Source organism: Eublepharis macularius, chromosome 9, assembly GCF_028583425.1.
Source record: "Eublepharis macularius isolate TG4126 chromosome 9, MPM_Emac_v1.0, whole genome shotgun sequence".
NCBI lineage: Eukaryota > Metazoa > Chordata > Lepidosauria > Squamata > Eublepharidae > Eublepharis > Eublepharis macularius.
In genome coordinates, this window is record NC_072798.1 from 81,691,793 (window position 1) to 81,712,946 (window position 21,154).

General features: G+C 44.4%; 1 protein-coding gene across 1 annotated transcript in view; it reads right to left on the reverse strand.

Moving 5' to 3' along the window:
• CADPS2 (calcium dependent secretion activator 2) overlaps positions 1 to 17,364 on the reverse strand; it is a 474,548-nt gene extending 457,184 nt beyond the window's left edge. Inside the window, exon 1 of the mRNA XM_054988125.1 lies at positions 16,891 to 17,364. Within this exon, the coding sequence (XP_054844100.1) occupies positions 16,891 to 17,226 (336 nt within the window). The 5' untranslated portion in view covers positions 17,227 to 17,364. The remainder of the gene's footprint in view (positions 1 to 16,890) is intronic.
• Positions 17,365 to 21,154: the final 3,790 nt, after the last annotated feature.

Genomic DNA, 21,154 nt, shown 5'->3' on the forward strand with positions numbered 1-21,154 from the left:
AATGTCACCTTAAATGCATCCTTTGCCGTTTGTACCGAAGCTTTAATAAGACACATCCTTTCCCAACCTCTTCCCCCCCCCCGCCTTACGAAATGTGAAATGGTGCCCCAGCTGCCCCCTCCGAAGTGCACAGTCACATGCAAAATTCCTGAAATACCTCGTAACAGCTCAACCTTTGTCCCTCTCCTGCTTACAACTATTATTTTATGAACTTCCTGGTTAGAAGATAAACACCGGACAGGAAAGACAAGGTGGTTCCTGCAACCAGAAAGGCACTCTGCTATCCTGCCAAGATAAGAGTATTTCAGCTACATTTCTGCCTAACAGGCACTAGGGATGTTACCCTGCCATTAAACCTCGTTAATATTAGCAAATTAATTGCAATTGTGCACACCACCTGAAAGCTTTTGTTGTTGTTGAGTAAGGCACTGAACTGCAAGTCAAACAAACCACATCTCATCTTGCATTGCCACCCAAACTATTGGAAACAAACCTGCATAGGCCATTCTTGTCTCTCCAAACTGCCCAGACCAACAGCAAACGCTGCTAAGGTTGTGTTGGCATGCACAACAGTTGTGTATCTCTTGTAGAAGTTCTATACGCTTGTAATTATAAAAGGTTGCTTGATATAGTGCAGTTCTTGGGCTCAGAAGTGTGTAACTCTGATACTGATGTAACGGCGCCATAAAATCAAGCTTCCACATAAGCAATTTCAGAAGTACTGCAGTTATAGCTGCTTGGTTAGATCTCCAATGATCAGATATTTCTTTCTTTCAATTTTCAGCAGAGGAGTGAGTGAAAAGAGTAGATTGGTCATTTAGCTGGGATCATACTGAAAAACCTTGGGTTCTCCTAAAATAACTTCTCAGACTTTTTTCATGCACCAGCAGCTATAAATTCTTGATGATTTCTGTTCTAAAATTGACGTCGCCTTATTTTCCCAATCACATCAGCTCAAGCAAGGTAGACTTGGATGAGTCCATCTTTCAGCAAGGGCAAACAAAGAGGGTGTAGAGCATGAGGCTGTCCCCAAAGTTGCCTCCTAGCACGGGGTTTCAGAGATTTACTGCCACTAAATATGGAGATTTCCTTTACTCACCCTGGCTATTGGTGGACCTCTCATCCATGAATCTATTCTACGCTCATGGCTACCGCTACATCCACTGGCAAAATTCTACCATTTAAATACTTGTTGAGTAAAGAAGTATTTCCTTTTGACTGTACTGTCTCTACCATGCATCAACGTCATTGGGTGTCCCGAGTTCTAGCATTATGAGAACATGGGGAGGGGATCTCCACCCCATGTATAATTTCATAACTCTCTATCATGCCCCCCAGCTGTCTTTTTTCTAAACTAAGAAGTCCCAGATCTCTTCAGCCTCTCCTCATAGGAAAGGAACTCCAGCCCTTTAATTGTTACGATTGCCCTCTTTTGTGCTTTTTCCAGCTCCGCAATATCCTTTTTGAGATACAGTAGCAGAATTTCACACAGTATTTTCACAGTATTTCATCCAATGATTAATATTGGCGGTGATACGCTGCCACCATGCAAATAAAGATGGGAAAAGAAAGTGACTGGCACAGGACTTCACTGGCCAAATAGTAGCCAAAAGGCACACACAACCAGGGCTTTTTTTCAGCGGGAATGCGGTGGAACGGAGTCCCGGAACCTCTCAAAAATGGTCACATGGCTGGTGGCCCCGCCCCCTGATCTCCAGACAGAGGAGAGTTTAGAGTTTAGAGGACAGTTAAACTCCCCTCTGTCTGGAGATCAGGGGGCGGGGCCACCAGCCATGTGACCATTTTCTCCGAGGGCAATGCACTGAGTTCCACCACCTCTTTTCCCAGAAAAAAAGCCCTGCACACAACCCATTCAAAATCAAAATTAGTTTCTGAAACAGTTTTAAACAAACCAAATATATTAAAGTGTGGTGAAGATGTTGTACACGCTTACCCCGCACATATTAACGGTGACCCGCAAAATCACTGCACAGTACACTCTGTTTTTTAGCTTAGCTTCTATTTTTTTGCTGCAGAAAGTGTGTAACACTGTCCTAAACCTCTAACTGTGTTTTGGTAGTTTTATAATAAATTCAGTTCCAAAAATTGCAAAACCAAATTATTCAGAAGGGCTTTTTACACAGGTAATAGTATAAGGAAATAGTTCAGAGAGATGGACTGGAAAAGGGACAGGGACTGCTGACAATAGTACTATACACTGTATTTTTCTGCGGTCAGGGTGCATAAAAATCAATGATTTTTTTAAAAAAAAATTAAAAAATTGGATTTTTAAAATTTAAATCTGATTTTTTAAATTTAAATTGGATTTTTTTTTAATAAAATGTTTTGTGAGGAAAAATCTATCTAAAGATAGTTTTCTATTTACGATACATTACAGTCCAAAGGTTATCATCCTGAAATAAGGATTAGTTTTTAATTATGTAGCATGAGGTTCATGCAATGCTTACATTTTTTGGTAAACGATTTCCATTAATCCATTCACAATGTCATGTTCTTCCAGAGGTTTCTGTAATTTCTGCAGATTGAAAAATTCTGCAATTTTTCTATCTAGAAGACATTATCACAGATACTTGGTTTTGCAATTCTCAGAACTGTGAATTTGTGTCTGCAGAGATCACATATCTCTTCTTCACAGCAAAAAGGTTATAAAATAAACACACACAGTTGAAAAAAGACCTTAATCCCATTGTTCTTTTGCAAATCTTTGTACACAGAACCAACCCCTTAGCACTTAAGAGGTAAGTTTCAAAAAATCCAATGAATAGAAGATTGTTGGGAGTAGAATAGATCTGCACAAGAAACTAAGCGTGACGAGTCTTTACGTAGAAAAGAATGAGTCTTTATGTAGAAAACCTTGATTTCAATTTAGTCTTACTGACTAGTGGTTTAAATTGTGATTTAAATCACGATCCACCCTGGCTGCAGTTATCCCCCTACTGGATAGTAGCTTCACATAATTTAATAAGCCATGGCAATTTGCTTATGTTTTGTTTTAGTATTTTCTTTCAGCCTTGTATCAGAGTTCTGCTTGTTTTCAAATTTCTATTGTATTGTTTATCAAATGTATTGTTTATTGACTATCCCAGCCATTGATAGTATTGGCTTACACTGTGTCATCTACCTTGCGTCTCAGTCAGAAAGGCAGCCTATAAACAAGAAATAACTGCAAATTGTAAGGCCACCCAACACAATTTATTTCAGTCCAGCTAAGTATTTGTAAAAATCACCCCATTACACTATTTAACTAAAAATATTTTAGCCCTCGAAACCCCATAAAATCTTCCATTTATCCTCCTGGAAATTACTTAATTCACCTAAATATTTATTATATGCAGATATGAAGGGGATTTTTCAGGCTGGGGCACCCTATGGCAGCCATTTTATGGTGGCACTTTTGGTGGAACAAGGTTGGAGATCTCTGTGCTTCAGAATCTTTGGCCCAGTTCTCAAATCTGGAGCTATAATACGTCAGACAGGAAGAGGGGAACACACACATGCTTGAAGGATCCCCCACACAGAAAACTTCCCTCCACTCAAAAATTAGCACACCAGGGAAACAAGCTAGTCGAGACTGCTTCTCCCTGGCAAATCTACCTGGCATGCCAGTTCATAAGCCTGTTGGCTTATGAAAAACTAGGTCTGGGCATCTGACAGAAAAGACCTCTTCAATAGATAACGCCCCCCCCCCCTAAGTTCCATCTACTGGTTTCTTCAACAAGTCATAGAATGAAGATCACCACAGAGTATCATAATAAGTGTTTTCATTCTCTTAAGTGTACTCAGCAGGGAAAAGAGGGACTCCTCCACATTGTTAAAGGGCCTTTAGATACCAAAGGGTGGATGCTTATCAACTCTGTGACAGAACAGAGGGAGTGGAAGTTTCCCATCCTTGTCCAACACATAGACACAGTATGCATAAACACTCTGAACTCAGACAATCAACCTCTGCTCACAGTCTACAAGAAAAACAAATCATTTGCCAGACATTCCTTTGATATTTTGAAAGGCTGAATGATGAAATAGTTAGTGGAAACAAAGCACCTTCAATTCCTGTGTAGACTGTGCTGCTACTACATCCCCCTCTTCTATGGTTGCCAGCTCCAGGTTGGGAAATTCCTGGAGATTTGGGGGGTGGAGCCTTATGAGGGCTGGGTTTGGACCTCAGCAGGGCATAACGTCCTAGAGTCCACTCTTCAAAGCAGTCATTTTATCCAGTGTAACTGATCCCTTGTGACCTAGAGATCAGTTGTAATTCCGGGAGATCTCCAGCCGCCACCTGGAAGTTGGCAACCCTACCCTATTCTCAGTTTGCCATACTATAACACCGCCAACAAAAGAACAGGATGGAAGAAAGGCACAGGTGAACAGCAATGTACACAACTATTTGTCTTGGTACATAAGCTTTCCAACTAATTTTATCTAAAATGTATTTCTGGAGCACATTTTGAAAATAAAATTGGAAATTGCCAGGAAGCGATAGCTGGCCAAAGCATAATATCCTGCAACCATGGTGAACTACCAGCCTGCCACTCAAATGGCATCTTCAGTATCAAATTAATTTCACATTTATGAATAGGCGCATGCCTTGATGAGCATAACGAGAACTGACCTCATTTCATATCTGATGGGAGGAAACTGAATAAATGCTCACTGCGTTTAGGAACAATTAGAATTCATTAGTGAAACCAAGCTCATAAAATTAAATGTTATGGTCCCACCGAAGGGTTTTGCTACGCTTTACAAAAAGTGAAAAGGAAAACAAATGCTTCAAAGTCGTGTTTCATTTCAGAGAGAAAGAAAGAAAGGTTTAATGTACAACTTTCCGCTCATTTGGTAATGAATAAAATATTCTACAAAAGGCAGTTAACACTTTTATTACATAAAAAGAGCATTTATCAGCAGACAGACATCCATAAAGATGGGTGTTAGGTTGCCAGGCAGAGACCATAAATTAATAACAGCCAGAGTAGTATTATGGTTGGAGTGTATAACGGTTGGTGTGTTAGACTAGCACTGGAGAACAGCAGGTTCAAATCCCCACTTGGGAATTTATTTATTTACAATCCGCCTTTCTCGCTGAGACTCAAGGTGGATTACACAGACTAAGTCAGTACAGTCAATTTCAAAGACATTTCAATAAGCATGGGATAGGATATATACATGCAAATTTGCAAAGATTTAAAACCAGCAGAAATCTAATACAGAGCTAAAGAAATGCTGAAACAGAACATAAGCAATTCTAAGACTGACATATTAAACAACATAGAAACTACCCAGTTCAATCATACTTATAGCAACAGTAGTAGAGTCTATGTCTATCATACTTACAGCAATTGTAGTAAAGACAGTGGTCCCTCCCTATCCCTTTATGGATGCATCTCTCTGAGACCATTTCCTTACAGTACAGCCCTCTTATCTGAGCAAAAAGCACTCTTGAATAATTCAGTTTTGCATCATTTGTGGAAAGCCAGGAGAGTGGGAGCTTTCCTGACCTCTTCAGGCAGGCCATTCCATAAGGTGGGGACCATCACAGAGAATACACGTGTACGGGCGGCTGTTCATTGTGCCCATGTGCAAGGTGGCTCCTGCAGAAGGCCCTGTTCAGATGAGTAAAGCTGCCATGGTGGAACATAGGGAGAGATGAAGTCCCGTAAATAAGCTGGACCAAGGTTGTGAAGAGCTTTGTATGTGATAACTGATACTTTGACTTGAGCACAGTAACAGATAGGTAGCTAATAGAGTGACTGTAGTATGGGAGTGGAAGAGCCCTGTGGCGCAGAGTGGTAAGCGCCAGTACTGCAGCCCAAGCTCTGCTCACGACCTGAGTTCGATCCTGGAGGAAACCGGGTTCAGATAGCCGGCTCAAGGTTGACTCAGCCTTCCATCCTTCCGAGGTGGGTAAAATGAGTACCCAGTTTCCTGGGGATAAAGTGTAGATGACTGGGGAAGGCAATGGCAAACCACCCCATAACAAAAAGTCTACCAACAAAACGTCATGATGCAACGTCCCCCCATGGGTCAGTACTGACTCAGTGCTTGCATAGGGGACTACCTTTACCTTTACCATTACCTTAGTACGGGAGTAATATACATGGTCCTCCTAGCTCCCGTTAACAGCCAAGCTGTACTGTTCTGCGCCAACTGGAGTCTCCAAATTAACATAGGGGGGAAACTCATGTACAGTGCATTACAGTAGTCAAGTCTTGACGTTACGATGGTATGGACCCAGGAGGCCAGATTGGCCATGTCAAGGTAGGAGGCCATCTTCCAGGATAAACTGAGTTCGTGGAAATCATTTTTTGCAGCTGCCTTAACTTGCTTTCTTAGCAGTAGCACTGGATCCACTATAATTCCTAGACTCTTAACCGAGTCTGCAAGGGTCAGATGAACTCCATCAAAAGTGGACAGTATGAAGTCCTTTTCCAACCAGCATCACTTCGGTCTTGTCTGCGTTCAGTTTCAATTTGTTTGCTTTCAGCTATTTGGTCAAAACAGTCAGGCAGTTGAGAGGATAAATGGAGAACAGCCACTTACATCCACATAAGCTCTACAGAGGAAAGGTAAGATAAAATGAAAGAAAGAGGCTTGCAACGTCTGCCTGCCTCTCCTCTCAGGTACCCAGCATACACATCCCCCCCGCCCCACACACAAATTCTCCATATATCATCAGCAACTCAAAAAGAGGTGCCTCACTACATGCTGGGTGTAAGAGACTAAACTTTTCCCTCTCAAATCTGTGGCTCAGGCAGAGATTCAGGATAGGGTGCCTCAGTTAGTAAAAGGGGTTAGAAAAAGAAGCAGAGTAAACAGGGGTCATTTTGTAGAAAAAGTGCTGCAGGAACTCATTAGCATAACTCATTAGCACAACTCATTTGCATATGCTACACCCCTTGCCATCAGCAGAAGTGTGTCATTGGCATAACTGATTTGCATATGCCCCACCCCCCGACATCACCTTTCCTGGCTGTTTTGGACCCATTCCTGGCCATTCAAGGCCGAAATTGGGCCCAAAATAGCAAAAAGGGGCTGAAAATGGCTGAAAAGGAGCCCAAAATGGTCAGGATTGGGCTGCTGCTGAGCGGGAGAGTGATCCACCACCCATCAGAGGCCTGGCTGTTTTGGGACCGATCTTGGCTGTTTTAGGCCTGATCCTGGCCATTTTGGGTCCGAATTGGGCGAAACGGGCCCAAAATGGCCAAAATCAGGAGGGCGAGGCCACCTGACGTGTGACCTTTTTGGAGAACTACCGGAACTGCGTTCCTGTGCATTCCCCCTCAAAATGAGCCCTGAGGGTAAGCATTTTGATGCTCCTGAATTTGTCCAAACCCTGGCAAAAAACAAGAAACGAGTCATTAAAAGCCCCTCTATCTGTGGCTAGGCTCACTAATTCAACATACATTGTCAAAACCTTACGTACGCATGTGCAACCCTTTCAAAGCAGTCCATACGTAGAACAGAGTTTCTGGGCCTTTGGGGCTTGCTGGGAACCCTCCCCACCCACCTTCTCCAAAGGGTCAAAATGGCACCCCTATAAGCCGTCTCTTACCTGGCATAGACCCAGAACCTGCTTTCAATGCCAAGACTCACCTCAAGCTATAGCACATAAAGAGAGAGGACGAGGTTTGCCCCTCCTGACTAGTCTACTCATGGTTAGTTTAATAGACAAGAAAGACACCGAGATGAGAGCAGTTCTGTGGACTTCTCCCTCTGGCAAGGAGGGCTTCTCCAATTTCAGAGCGTACAGGTCTTTTCACACCAATATGATCAATAAGTTCTGCACAAAGCCTCTACCCATTAAGCTCCCATACAACTATGGACAAGCCACATTTCTTTTCTCCTTCTGCAAATGTGTGCGTCAAAAAATTTTCAATCACACAGAACTTCAAACATCCCCGCAAGAGACAGAAATTGTTAGAGAAAGATCAGCCTGAAAAACATAAGCTGTACTCGGCAAGCTTCTGGGGCTACTGGCTGAGCTGCTTACCCTGCCAAAGAATGTTCACAAATATCCTAAATGCTGAAGAAGAAGGGACATTTAAATGCTACTCTGGGTACTTGGCAAGGAAGCTTTTGTTAGGAAAACGAAAAATCATCTTGTTTGCCCAGCAAAGGCTTCCTGTATGCTATGGAAGAAAGAAAAAGGGGGTGGGGGGAGAACGGGAATTTGGGTAAGTTCACCAAGCACCAAATTCCATATATGTACACATAATAATAATAATAATAACAACAACATTCAATTTATATATCGCCCTTCAGGACGACTTATCACCCACTCAGAGCAGTTTACAAAGTATGTTATGATTATCCCTTCAATTGTGGGGCTGAGAGAGCTCAGAGAGAGCTGTGACTGACCCAAGGTCACAAAGCTGGCTTCAAGCGGAGGAATGGAGAATCAAACTCGGCTCTCCATATTAAAGTCCTGCCACTCTTAACCACTACCCCAAACTGGCTCTACTAACCACTAACATAACATCTTTAAGTAGGTAGCACACACACACAAATCCACAACAGACTATTTAGTATATGTGGAATTTCAGTCCAGTGGCACCTTAAAGACCAACAAGGAACTACAATGCCAAGCCCATGGCCATACAGCCCGGAAAATCTACAACAGTTTAAGATTTTCAAAGTGTAAACTTTCAAGAGTTAGCGCTCCCTTCTTCAGACACCTAAAACCACACCACACAACGTTCTTCGGGCTTAATGAATGTGAGAACCAGCTTTTAGAGCAGGTACCTTTCACACAAGAATTGCTGGTTCAAGTACAGCTAAAGAAATATGTTCATACAAGGCAGCTATGTCAAAAAAAAGGAAACAAGCGGAGGCACAGTTCTCAAGGGACAGTCGTCTTCAACAGCATAAAAATAGCAGCACACCTTGCAAGATGCTCAGCGCAACCACCTCACGTAGCAAGCATAGAAATTAGCAAGAACTAGCAAGATCTGTACCCTTAAATCCTGACATGAAATGGGGGCAAAGGATGGGGGGTGCACTGGACCAGCGCATGATGCTCCTTGAGTAACTGGGAATTTTTACAAGGACCTTGGCATAAATTTGGGCTTTGAGTACAACGCAGTAAAACCATGCATTACTGTTCTCTGAAGGCAACTGTCATTAACTCCTGCCCCTAGGTCAGGGGGAAGGGGAGTGTGTTCCACATTTCATAGGCTTGACCCAGATCAAGGCTGTGACGTGCAAAAAGAGGAGGTTCAGAGAGTTCCCCTGACCTGTGGCCTGGGTGGAAACGGGTGTGTGTGTGTGTGTGTGTGTGTGTGTGCGTGCTATTTCCCCTTCTATGAAAATGTAACACCTACGTAGCTTGTGAGAACATGTGCAGCTGCCAATGGGAAAACAGCAGCCCTTCCCAGCCATTGTAGGTCAGGAAAACGACAGTCAAAAGCCCCGCTCTCTGCATGCCACAGTCACAACCACCACTGGGCCCATGTCACCTGAGAAGCACAGACCGTCAGAACATGCCTCTCCACCCAACCCAGAGACATTCCAATAGGAAACCTCACATGTAGTTGGTTGCGGAGCGTGCAGTGGCCATAATTTAATGCGCAGGAGCTCATTATTGTCCATATCGTTCCTACTGTCAGCTCGCACTGATCATCCGCCTGAAGATGGGAGAGGAAGCAGGCAGCCCTTCTGACAAAGTCAGCCACCTTGCCAGAGGCTCTCACATCCTACACCATTCCTACCCCCAGAACAGCAGTTCTCACATGCTCAGGTCCAAGGTATACAAAAAACTCACCACATGACGAAATGCTTCTGGACCACTTCTGGCTGCAAGTGTGTGTGTGTGGGGGGGGCGTTTAGAAACAATGTTTGAATGTTCACCCAAAAAAGAAATCCCTGAATATAGAATAGTGGTACATTAGGGGAAAGGCCAAGCTAGATGATGACTTTTTCTGATAGGGCTTTTTTTCAGCTGGAACACAGTGGAATGGAGTTCCGGAACCTCTTGAAAATGGTCACATGGCTGGTGGGCCCGCCCCCTGATCTCCAGACAGAGGAGAGTTTAGATTGCCCTCTGTGCTGCTGGAGCAGCGCGGAGGGCAATTTAAGCTCCCCTCTGTCTGGAGATCAGGGGACGGGGCCACCACCCATGTTACCATTTTTGCTGAGAGTGATTTAAACTTAAAAATCCCCCCTTGTTCCAACTGACCCAAAATGACATCATTGGTCCTGGGAGCATGCACACACTTTGCACGCACACATGTGGTACCAGGGGCACCACCTCCTGCCAAGAGTTGCCCCTTGTGCTGGCAACCCACTGAGTTCCACCACCTCTTTTCCCAGAAAAAAAGCCCTGCCGATATCCCATAATAGGAACACATAATACATACATGAGGAATTATCAATCACCATATCCCCTTTCTGTAGTCTCTCTGCTGGCACAGTCCAAGAACTGTTCCACTTTACTATTTAATATTAACGTTACTATTTTTGACAGGTCCAGACCTTGGTTAGAAAGCTAAAATTGAAACAGGACTACTGTAGGATTCCTTCTATAGTGGAGATACTCGGATAAAATACCACGCAAACAACCAACTGGACAAGTTAAAGGAATTTCCACAAACAGCAGTTGATTAAAAGATCTCCTTTCTTCTGCTAGCACACATTACCCAGTTGCCAAACATAGGGAGAAAGAAACCTAGGGAGAAATTTTATTCATAGTCAATAAATATTTGTATTATTTTGGAACATCCGTATGGCTAGCCATCTTTCAAACGATTTGTTTTCCAGGTATAAAAAGCATACATAATTCAATCAATGGAGAGAAGGTCCCTAAGTGTATAAAAAAGGGCTCTTGCAGCCCTTGTCAAGCCACTCCAAGGATGGAGGCAACAGGAAGTGGATCAAGCACATCCAGGGCATTTTTTCTGGGAAAAGAGGTGGTGGAACTCAGTGGGTTGCCCTCGGAGAAAATGGTCACATGTCTGGTGGCCCCGCCCCCTGATCTCCAGACAGAGGGGAGTTTAGATTGCCCTCCACGCAAACTCCCCTCTGTCTGGAGATCAGGGGGCGGGGCCACCAGACGTGACCATTTTCAAGAGGTTCCGGAACTCCGTTCCACCACGTTTCAGCTGAAAAAAAGTCCTGAGCACATCTATGCATGACAGCCAGCTGGATCAAGTGCCCAGGATCTGGTTGAAGGGCCCAAGAGACTGCAGTACAGCTGACCTCACTCCCCTCTTCCAAGTCTCCCCCAGTCCCTGCCCTCAGAAAGCAGCTTCATAGCAAAAGGCAAATAGAGGAAAAACAAGAACAGGGTGGTGCAAAAGAAACAACAGAAAAAATAGTGGGACAACTGGTGCATAAATAAAATCACAGATCATCTTTTACAATTAGGAGTGAGAGGCATAATTTTGGGGCAGAAATAAGAGATTAGAGCACATGTATTCTAATGAACTCTGTATGCACTATGTGTTAGGTGCCATCAAGTCGCCTTTGACATATGATGACCCTATGAATGAAAGACCTCCAAAACATCCTATCATTAACAGACTTGCTCAGATCCTACAAACTGGAAGATGTGGCTTCTTTTATTAAGTCAAGCCACCTCGTTTTAGGTTTTCCTCTTTTCCTACTGTCTTCCACTTTTTTTAGCATTATTGACTTTTCCAGAGAATCTTGTCTTCTCATGATGTGACTAAAGTAAAATAGCCTCAGTTGTGTCATTTTAGCTTCTAGGGAGAATTCAGGCTTGATTGGATTTAATATTCACTTATTTGTCTTTTTGGCTGTCCATGGAATCTGCAAAACTTTTCTCCAGCACCACTTTTCAAATGAATCAAATTTCTTCCTGTCAGCTTTCTTCACCATCCAACTTTCAGTCATACATAGTAATGGGGAATACCATCGTTTGGATTATCTTGATCTTGGTTCCCAGAGATACATCTTTAAGGATCTTTTCTAGCTCCCTCACAGCTGCTCTTCCAAGTCTCAAATCTTCTGATTTCTTGGTTGCAGTCTCCCTTTTGGTTGATGATTGAGCAAAGGGATAGAAAATCTTGAACAATTTTAATTTCCTCACTGTCAACTTTTAAAATTGTGTAATTCCTCAGTAGTCATTACTTTTTGTCTTCTTGATGTTCAACTGAAATTCTGCTTTGTCGCTTTCTCCTTTAACCATCACTAGTCGTTACAAGTCTTTACTATTTTCTGTCAGTAACGTGGTGTCATCTGCATATCTCAAATTGTTATGCATTTTACTGTAATTTTTTTCTAGCATGTTGTATAACTACACAGGTGCTCTTTCATCTTCGACAATTAAAAATGGTGGACAGTACCGGATAAATGTTCTCTAATGGTTAGAATGGACCAATGATGATCTGCTGACTTAACTTTTCCTGTCATCTGACTGATTTATGTCTCTTATCTTGCAGCCGGACATAGTGTCGCTTTTTGGCTAGGTGGAATGTCACATGATTGAATTAACGAATAATTAATTAAATCTCAAGCCAATCATAATGTAGCTGTGCTATCGCATGAAAAAGATCTCGGGTTTCTGCATAAGGTAACATATAAAAGCGCCAACTCAGATAGCAGATCAGAGTTCGGCTGAAAGAAATCTCATGAAGATCTAGGTGAGAAAGATACTTTTGTAATGTGTGATACGGAAACCTGATGGATTTAAACTTAGATTTGAGAAATGTTAGGGAGACTTACAGTGAAATCCCTACGCAGAGTTACTCCAAGTCAACGGGCTTTAAAAAAGGTAAAATGCAGCTTAGGATGACACTGTAGTATTGCTTGGAGAAACAAAATGAGACATTCCTAGAAAATCCCCCACTTTATTTATGCTTAAATATTCAATAAGATCAACTGAATGTTGGGCAGATTCTGCTATTGACTCTCTTTAGGACAGTGGTCATGGGTCCACCAGCTGGCACCCTCAGGTGGGTCACAGATAGCCATTTTTTCTGACTGTCCTTTGGAAAGGCCTCCTACTAGCATAGATGCATAGACTGCAAAGATGCCATACTTCCTGCCTTTCTTTGTACATATGCAGTAGGGAAAGGCCACTTGGTGTTGAAGACACTTCAATGGCTTTGACCCTCAGCTTCTTCTTCAGCCCAGTGCTTCCTGAAGTCTGCTGCCCACCAACCCAGCCTCGGCCTCAGCAAATTAATTAACTACGCCTCTCCTTTTTCATGACACGACTCTGCTGTCATGCGACTTTCTATCACTTTTTTGTAGTTCTCAAGTCTATAAGAACTGAAGATCAGTGCCCTAGGATACAAAAGTCCTTACAATTATTCTAAAATGTTGGACACCAACAGGCTTTGCACAGAGGAAATATTTTCCTGAAGCGTTCTACTTTTCTGCAGTGCAAGATAGCCACACACAGAGCTAAACTACAAGAGACAAATTACACGAGGGACGCTCATGTGAAGGGAGTCGCAATGTTAGCCAGGAAGCTGAGTTTTAGAAGAGATCAGAAGGCTTTGTCAATTTCCCCTCCCTACAGAACCAAGGCATCTCTGCTCAGAGGGTTTGTTCATTTCCTCTTTGCCTCTGGAAGACTCTGTCAGTTTCACCTCCCCTTCTAAGAAGCAAAGAGGAAATAAACAAACCTTCTGAGAAGCCATCTTTGCTGTCTCTGCAGCAAGGGGAAATTGACAAAGCCTTCCGATCTCTTTTAAAACCCAACTTCTCGGCTAATATTGCAACTCCCTTCATGTGCATGTCCTCATGCAATTCGTCTCTTGTAGCTTAGCTGTCAGTCTCACTGTTTTAAGCATCAGTATTCTACCCAAATGAGAAGGCCCTTCGACTGCTTTTTAAATAGCTGCTCCTAATAGGTGCACAACACTGTTTTTTTTTTAAAAAAAATCTCCCCAATATAGCTAATTGAAGTAAGTAGACCAACATCTACTAAGATGACAGGAATAAACACACCTCCATACTAGCAGTTAAGCAAGATTAATGACCGCAACTAGAAGGGCTGCTTCAGACAGGATCCCACTGCAAGACAGAAATTAATTTTTTCATGCCAAATGTAGATGCCCTAAGCAAATGAAACCCAGGTTCATTGATTATGGTATACAGAATCGTCTGAGTTACAGGTACTATTTAGCTGGAGCACAGACATCAAACATTTTTTACCCAATACTCACCATTTAATATGATTTCTAGAGGATAATTTCTAAGTTTTGTGTTTTTAAAAAATACTACTTCAAACAAACGTCCTCTGCTGACCTTACAGCTGGTCATATTGTTCTCCTTCCCTCAATAAACATTGTCACTCTAAACCTACCATAAACAAAAGTGATGAAGATGAATTTTATATAATGTGTAAATACTGTGGAGTAAACAAGGCGGGTCAGGTTCTTTAAAGTGACTTTTTGGAGACTGTGGGAATAACAGAGAGGAAGGGCACCCTCTATTCATGTTGTTCCTTGCTAATGGCAGTTATATGGTTCAAAAAGAAAAACCTGTGCAGCATTCTTTTTAAAAAATCACATTTTAAAAAGTCATATTCATAACTCATGGAAGTGGAGGACTTTACACTGTCTCCCAGTCTCAGGGTTGAAAGACAGATTATGAGAGTCAGCCAGATAGACGTCAAGGGTCTGTCCATCCTTCCTTTTGCTAATGAGTTAAGGACCATCAACTTCACCGCTGTGTTGCCTTACATACTACCTGTTGTCTTAAATATGTGCTCCTATGAGCTACTTGTGGTCTAACGTCAACCCTGGAATTGCTTACGTTCTTTTTCAGCGTTTCTTCAGCTCTGTATTGGATTCTTACTAATGCGATGTCTTTGTAAAATTGTGTTTATTTACCCTATGGCATTGTTTATGAAAATGTCCTTGAAACTGACTGCACTGATCTCACACTGTGTAATCCGCCTTGAGTCTTAGTGGGGAAAGGACTATAAATGACATACATACATACATAAATTCTGGTGCTGTCCCTTTGAGGGGTAGACTTCCTTCCATCTTCACTTTCTCTCTCCTCGCTCTCTCTTCTCCATCTTGTGGAACTTGCCTCCTGCATCCTAGTCTAGACAGTTTAGAATGTTATCTACTGCCTATCTAAAGTGGAGATAAGGGACTCTTATTGCTCCATGTAAGCTTATTTCCACAACAGCACACACTCAGCTGTACTCACTAGGCTACTCTGCTTTCAATAACAATATATGTATATTAGCCACTGACTGACAGTTCAGCACAATTCAGACACGGCAGGAATGTTTTTAGACTGTGGAAGAATCGGCATGGAAAACCCACTGAAGATTTCGGGGCAAATTCTTATAAAGGATGCACAGATCTTTCCAAAGGTGCTCAATTTGGACTTTTTTGTGCGTTCCTCCATCTCCCCCCAACGCATTCACCCGGAGGCAAGCATTTATCAGGAGCAGGAGGCATTTGGCTGGGGAGAATAGGTTCGGAGAAAAGGGAAGGGGCAAGAAAAAGGAGATGCTTACACTGGATCTTTGACGCTCTAAGCCTGTCTATGCAGCAGGCCATTCAAAAGTTTATCAAGCATGCACCACTTTCTGCTCATGAGCATAATAAGAATTTCAAAAAAATATTCAGAAAAATCACTGACTGCTGTTCTGAATGCTTGCTCCAAGTCCTGTTTTGCCAGAAAGATGCCATTTTGCGACCTTGTATTTGCCTGTCAATAGCATCATTCCATTGACTAAGCATCTCTTAAGACACAGGTTCACAGGGGACCAGACAAAATGGATGTTTTGTTGACAAAAGCAATTCCTCTTCTATTATTTTGTCGGCTTGCAACCACCTGCCTTCCAAATGATACCATAGATCACCTTCAACACAGAGAAAGCTTTTTGAAAAGTATAATTTAAAGCAAAAAAAAAGATGTCTCAGGAACTGGGGAAATATGTAACAAAACTGGAACTGATTTTGGCTACTGCAACTTTGGGGGAGCCGTTGTGAAAAGGGAGACAATTTAGGCTACAATGTAAGTGCCCCTACACATGCTTTACTGGCCATAATAATTAAGTACTGTCAATAGCAACCAATTTATGGGGCCCGAGGCCCCTTCCTGGGGATTTCAGGCCAGAGCAGAGGTGGTTTGCCATTGCCTTCCTCTGCGTAGCAACCCTCTTGGGGGTCTCCCATCCAAGCGCTAAGCCACGGTCAACCTTGCTTCGCTTGCAAGCTCAGCCGAGCTCAGGCTAGACTGGGCTCCTCAGACTGCATTTGCCCCAGACTAAACAGCAGCAGGATCGGGCTGCACCAAGTCTTCTCTCCCCAACCCTTCAGCTTAATCTAGTTTCTTCCCAGAGCTGACCTAGTATAATCTCCAAGAGGCTTTCCCCTCCCTTCTGGCTTCAAAACAAGGTGAGTGGTTTTCTTCGGAAATGCTCCGGAATCGATGTGATCAAGTGCCTCAAGTGATCGCTTAACGGGACCCTACACACACACGCACGCACACAATGACCCGGTTTAGGCGGCGGCAAGCGAGCCCACGAGCTTCGCGATCAAACAGCTCGTTCAACCTGTTGCAGTCCCGGAAAAGCTGCACCAGCGAAGCGCGTTTGCTCTCCAGCCTAGCTCGCCACAAGCCCCCAGTCCGACTTGCGAGTAAAGCATGCTCCGCGTCACAACGCGCGGCAGCTGCGGAGGAAAGGATCGCCCTTTCCTTCCCCACCACGGACGCGAGCACCGGCATGAAGTAGAACTGCACCGCACGCAAAGGGCTGGCGGATCGGGCCCGGGGAGGAGGGCGTCCCCGGCGCCACCGCGGCAGAAGTTTTGTTTCGCACCGGCTGCGCGGCGCTTGGCCGGCCGCAGCTCCCGAGGGCTGAAGCGGGAGCGGAACTGGCCCGGCCCGGGCCGAGCCTTGGGCACACAAGGGGCGGAGCGGGAAGTCGGCGCGGCTCACCTTCTGCTGCCTGCGGGCCATGTCGGTGGGCTGCTTGGCGTTGAAGGGGTGGGCGATGCAGCGCACGATGAAGACGTAGAGCTGCAGCCGGAGCCGCTTCTGGCGCTCCTCCTGCAGCCGCTCCTGCTCTTCCCGGCCTTCGCTGCGCACCGAGGGGCTGGGGCTGGCCGGTCTGGCAGCCCCGCCGCCGCCGCCGCCGCCGCCCGCCTGGCGCCCGGGCTCCCGGTGAGCCGCCGGCTGGGCTCGCGGCGCGGCGCCGGCCACCGCCAGCACCTCCCGCCGCTCTTCCTCCAGCACCTCCTCGGACTCTTCCTCGCTGGAGGACGGGTCCAGCATGGTGCCCCCCACGCCGGGCCAGGAGACGCAGCCGCCGGCGCTGCCAGCCAAGCGGCCACCTTCCCGGACACGTCGAGCTGCCGCCCGGCGCCAAAGCGCGTCCAGCCCGCGAGTCGAGCGAGCCGGCGAGGGGGCGGGGCTTGGCCGAAAGGGGGTCGAGCTTCGCGGGGGCTTCGCCGGCCTTGCCTCCTATCAGCGCCCCGCCCGGCTCGGCCCGGCCCGGCCCGCGGCGCTCCCCCGGGAGGGCGGGAGGGAGGCGCGGCTCCGCCCCGCCCGAGAGTCGCGGCGCGACTCACAGGTGGGCAACCTGTGGCGCCCACAACAAGCAACACGTGGAGCGGAATGCTAAGCGCCCGGCGCGGCGCTGCCACCTCCCCGCTCGGCTGCGGCCGCTCGGCTGCTGCCTGGCGCCAGGCGCTTCCTGGAGCCGAGGCCGGGTTTTCAGCCCGCTTTCCAGGCTCTGCAGCCTGCCGCTTTTAGTCATTCCGAGTCCTGCTTCAGACATGCCATTTCATTTCCCGTTTTGCTGTTACACAGGGGAAGATACTGTATTTCCTATCTTCCTTTTTCCTATGAGGAAACATACTTTAAAAAAAAAATCACTTTTCTTTCCCGCTGTAAAAAATAAAAAGGCGCCGAACGATCACAACAACAAAGCCCGCCCAAATGTTGACACCCGGCTGTCATTCGGGTTGGCGGTTGCAACAATCCTTCAAAAGAATCCCTGGAAGATTTTAATAGCCATGATGGCCCTGAATTTGCTCCCTCTGATCTAGAAGGAAGTATGTTGGCACCTGTCAGTTTTGAGGCTAAATGGTTTCCGGGTTTTATTTTTTATTTATTTTGCAACGTCCTGCAATACAATTGCAGAGCGGGTCCTCAACATGTTCATTCAAAAGTATATCCTGTTGATTTAAAATCAGCGGCGAAGACCGTGTGGGGTAGTGGGTAGAGTGGCTGGCTAGTAGAATTGCCTGCAAATCTCCACTCTGCCAAGAAGCTCCTTGTTTGGCCAGTCACCTTCTCTCAGCCTCATCTATCTCGTGGGGTTGGTGTGAAGATGAAATAGGGAAGGGAAAACCACAGATGCTCGCTCAAACATCTGGACAAAAAGGTGATATTTAAAATGTGCTAAATAGGTTGGTTTTACTAGGGAACAAGCCCCATTGATTTCAGGTCGCTGCCCTCCTATGCAGAAAGGCACAGGTAAGTTGCCTTCTGTAATCAAAGGAATTTCCTAGTATTTATGCATAGGATTATAGTTTTACTTGATATTTTCAGATATTCCCTTCCACCACAAATATAGTACATTGTGATAGTATGCATGCTTACTCAGAAGTAAATTTATAGTTTTAGATAATAATCTTAGTTTAATCCTATATATGTTTACTCAAAAGTAACACTCTCTGTAGTCATTAAAACTTGCTTCTGTCCTGAATGTGCATAGGTTTTTAAGCAACTTAGTGCTACCTTTAGCCTGCTTAGTGTGATGTTATTCCCATTCAGTGTATTTGGACTATGCATGTACACATCAAGGTGTGTAAACAATGCATTAGCAGCTGGACTGTGTGTTTTCTACCACAAAGAGTAGCTGTGAAGCTATAAAAGAATATCCATGTATATTCACCTTCTCTTTAATATTTGTTTATTGAAGCCACTCTTTGTTTAGTATTAGAAGAAGAATTTTTACCTTTAGATGAAAACATATATACAACTTACAATAAAACATTAAAATAAAATAATTTTTATTTATGTACTTCATTTATACAGTTTTTCTCCCCATTGGGGACCAAAAGTGGCTTACAACATCCTTCTCCATTTTATTTTCACAACAGTCCTGTAAGGTAGTTTATGCTGACTGTGTGATTGGCCCAGCAAGCTTCCATGGTAGAGTGAGACCAGGAGGGGGGGGGGGGACTTCCACGAAAAACCTGGAAGTGTTGTTGCACTTCTCTAGAAATTACCAGAAATACTATGATAAACCATAGAGTTGTCAGTGATTCATAGAAGGGACTGGCATTACCTTCAAGGGAAACCTGGAAGTGATGTCATTCCAGATTGCCAGAAACTCTATGGTTTTTATCCAATGGCCATTTTTTTAAAAAAAAAAAATCTTATCACAGTGGTAGGAAATGAGAGGTGGAGGATCCCCCACCCTTTCCAGTGAGTTGGCAATTACATGGGGCAGGGTGGGGACTCGAATCTAGGTCGCCCAGATCCTCATGCAACACACTAAACTACTATATGACACCGGCTAAGATATTAGGAAAGCAAACAGTAGAAACGGAAGCACTAATGGCACAGTATAATTATCCAAGGCATCGTCCATGTTTAGATGTTGAAATCATAGCTAAATAATTCAAATTTTGATACCCAAATGATGATAATGAAGGTGCTGAGTGAACCTGAGAGGGGAGAGAGTTCCAGTCCCAGTGCTACCACAAAAAAAAAGACCAATTCCCTGTAATCGCCTGCCTGCCTTCTGATACTGGGATAACATGGGGGAACAGCTTCAACAGATGGCCTCCATTGCAGGGCAGGTTCTTCTAAGAGCAAGGGATCTTTAAGATCATTTAGGGCTTCATAGTCTTTTAGGGCTTCATAGGCTAATGGCAGCATTTGGCAACATTTGGATTATGCTCAGAAACTGGAAATTAAGTTCTTTCAAGACAAGGAAATATGTTTCCAACAAATAGTTTCAGACAATAATTTGAGCACATTTGGACCAGATGAAGTTTCTGAACAGTCTTCAATGGCAGCCCTATGCAGAATACACTACAACAGTCAAGCTGGAAAGTCATCAGAATATGGACAATGGTCATGGATGAAGATGACTTAGATAAAAAGCATTTCTATCAAAAATGAATGGAACTGATGATCCAGCCCACACTTTTAAAAGGCACTTTCAGAAAACTATGCCTCTTGATCATCCCCTTGCAAGGTTGTCTGCAGAAGCACTCCCAAGCTGTGAACCTGATCCCTGAGGTGGCCCAGAAGAATACTGTTGTCAATTATATCTGTAGCTCTAAGAGAATGAAGAGGGCCACATTCCCCTTGTTTCCTGGTGCAGATCATCCATCAGGCCCACAAAAGCCATTTCAGTCGCATAAACCAGACTGATACGTTGCTACTAGAAAAATTAATCCACAGTAACTTTTTTTAAAGGTCAGTGTTATGCCAATGATAAATCCATCACACTTCAGCAGAGTGCATACAGTTTTTGAGATGGGAAAATTTGTCCAAACAAAACAATAACTAGCATTGTCAACCATTTTTCAAACGGGTCTGAAGCCTTTAAGAGCGGTATGGCACCCAGAAATTCCAAAACAATAAACCTTTCTCCAGCACAACTAAAATGTCATCTGCTGAGATTTTTTACTATTAGGCAAACGTAGCTGATCTGGGAAGGAATTCTGCTTTTTTCTGTAGGACTAAATTTCCAAGATCTAGGATTGCCCATGGAGGCAGACTGGCCATTATAGCTGCCAGGGAATTTTCTGGTGGGCTACTAACAACAACAACAACATTCGATCTATATACTGCCTTTCAGGACAACTAAATGCCCACTCAGAGTGGTTTACAAAGTATGTTATCATTATCTCCACAACAACAAACACCCTGTGAGGTGGGTGGGGTTGAGAGAGCTCTGAGAAGCTGTGACTGACCCCAGCTGGCTTCAAGCGGAGGAGCGGGGAATCAAACCCGGCTCTCCAGATTAGGGTCCCGTGGTCTTAAGCACTACACCAAACTGGCTCTCCCGTCCACCTTGGGCCAATCTATCCCAGGGTAGAAGGGCAGATCGCCGTGCCTAGGCCTAGCAGAGCTGGGGGAGGCACAAACTGTGGCTGGGCTAATTGGCTCTTTCTTCCTCTCTCCTTTGTGGTGATGGGGCATAAGCATGCCTTGTCCAAGGTTTTTTTCCCTCCCT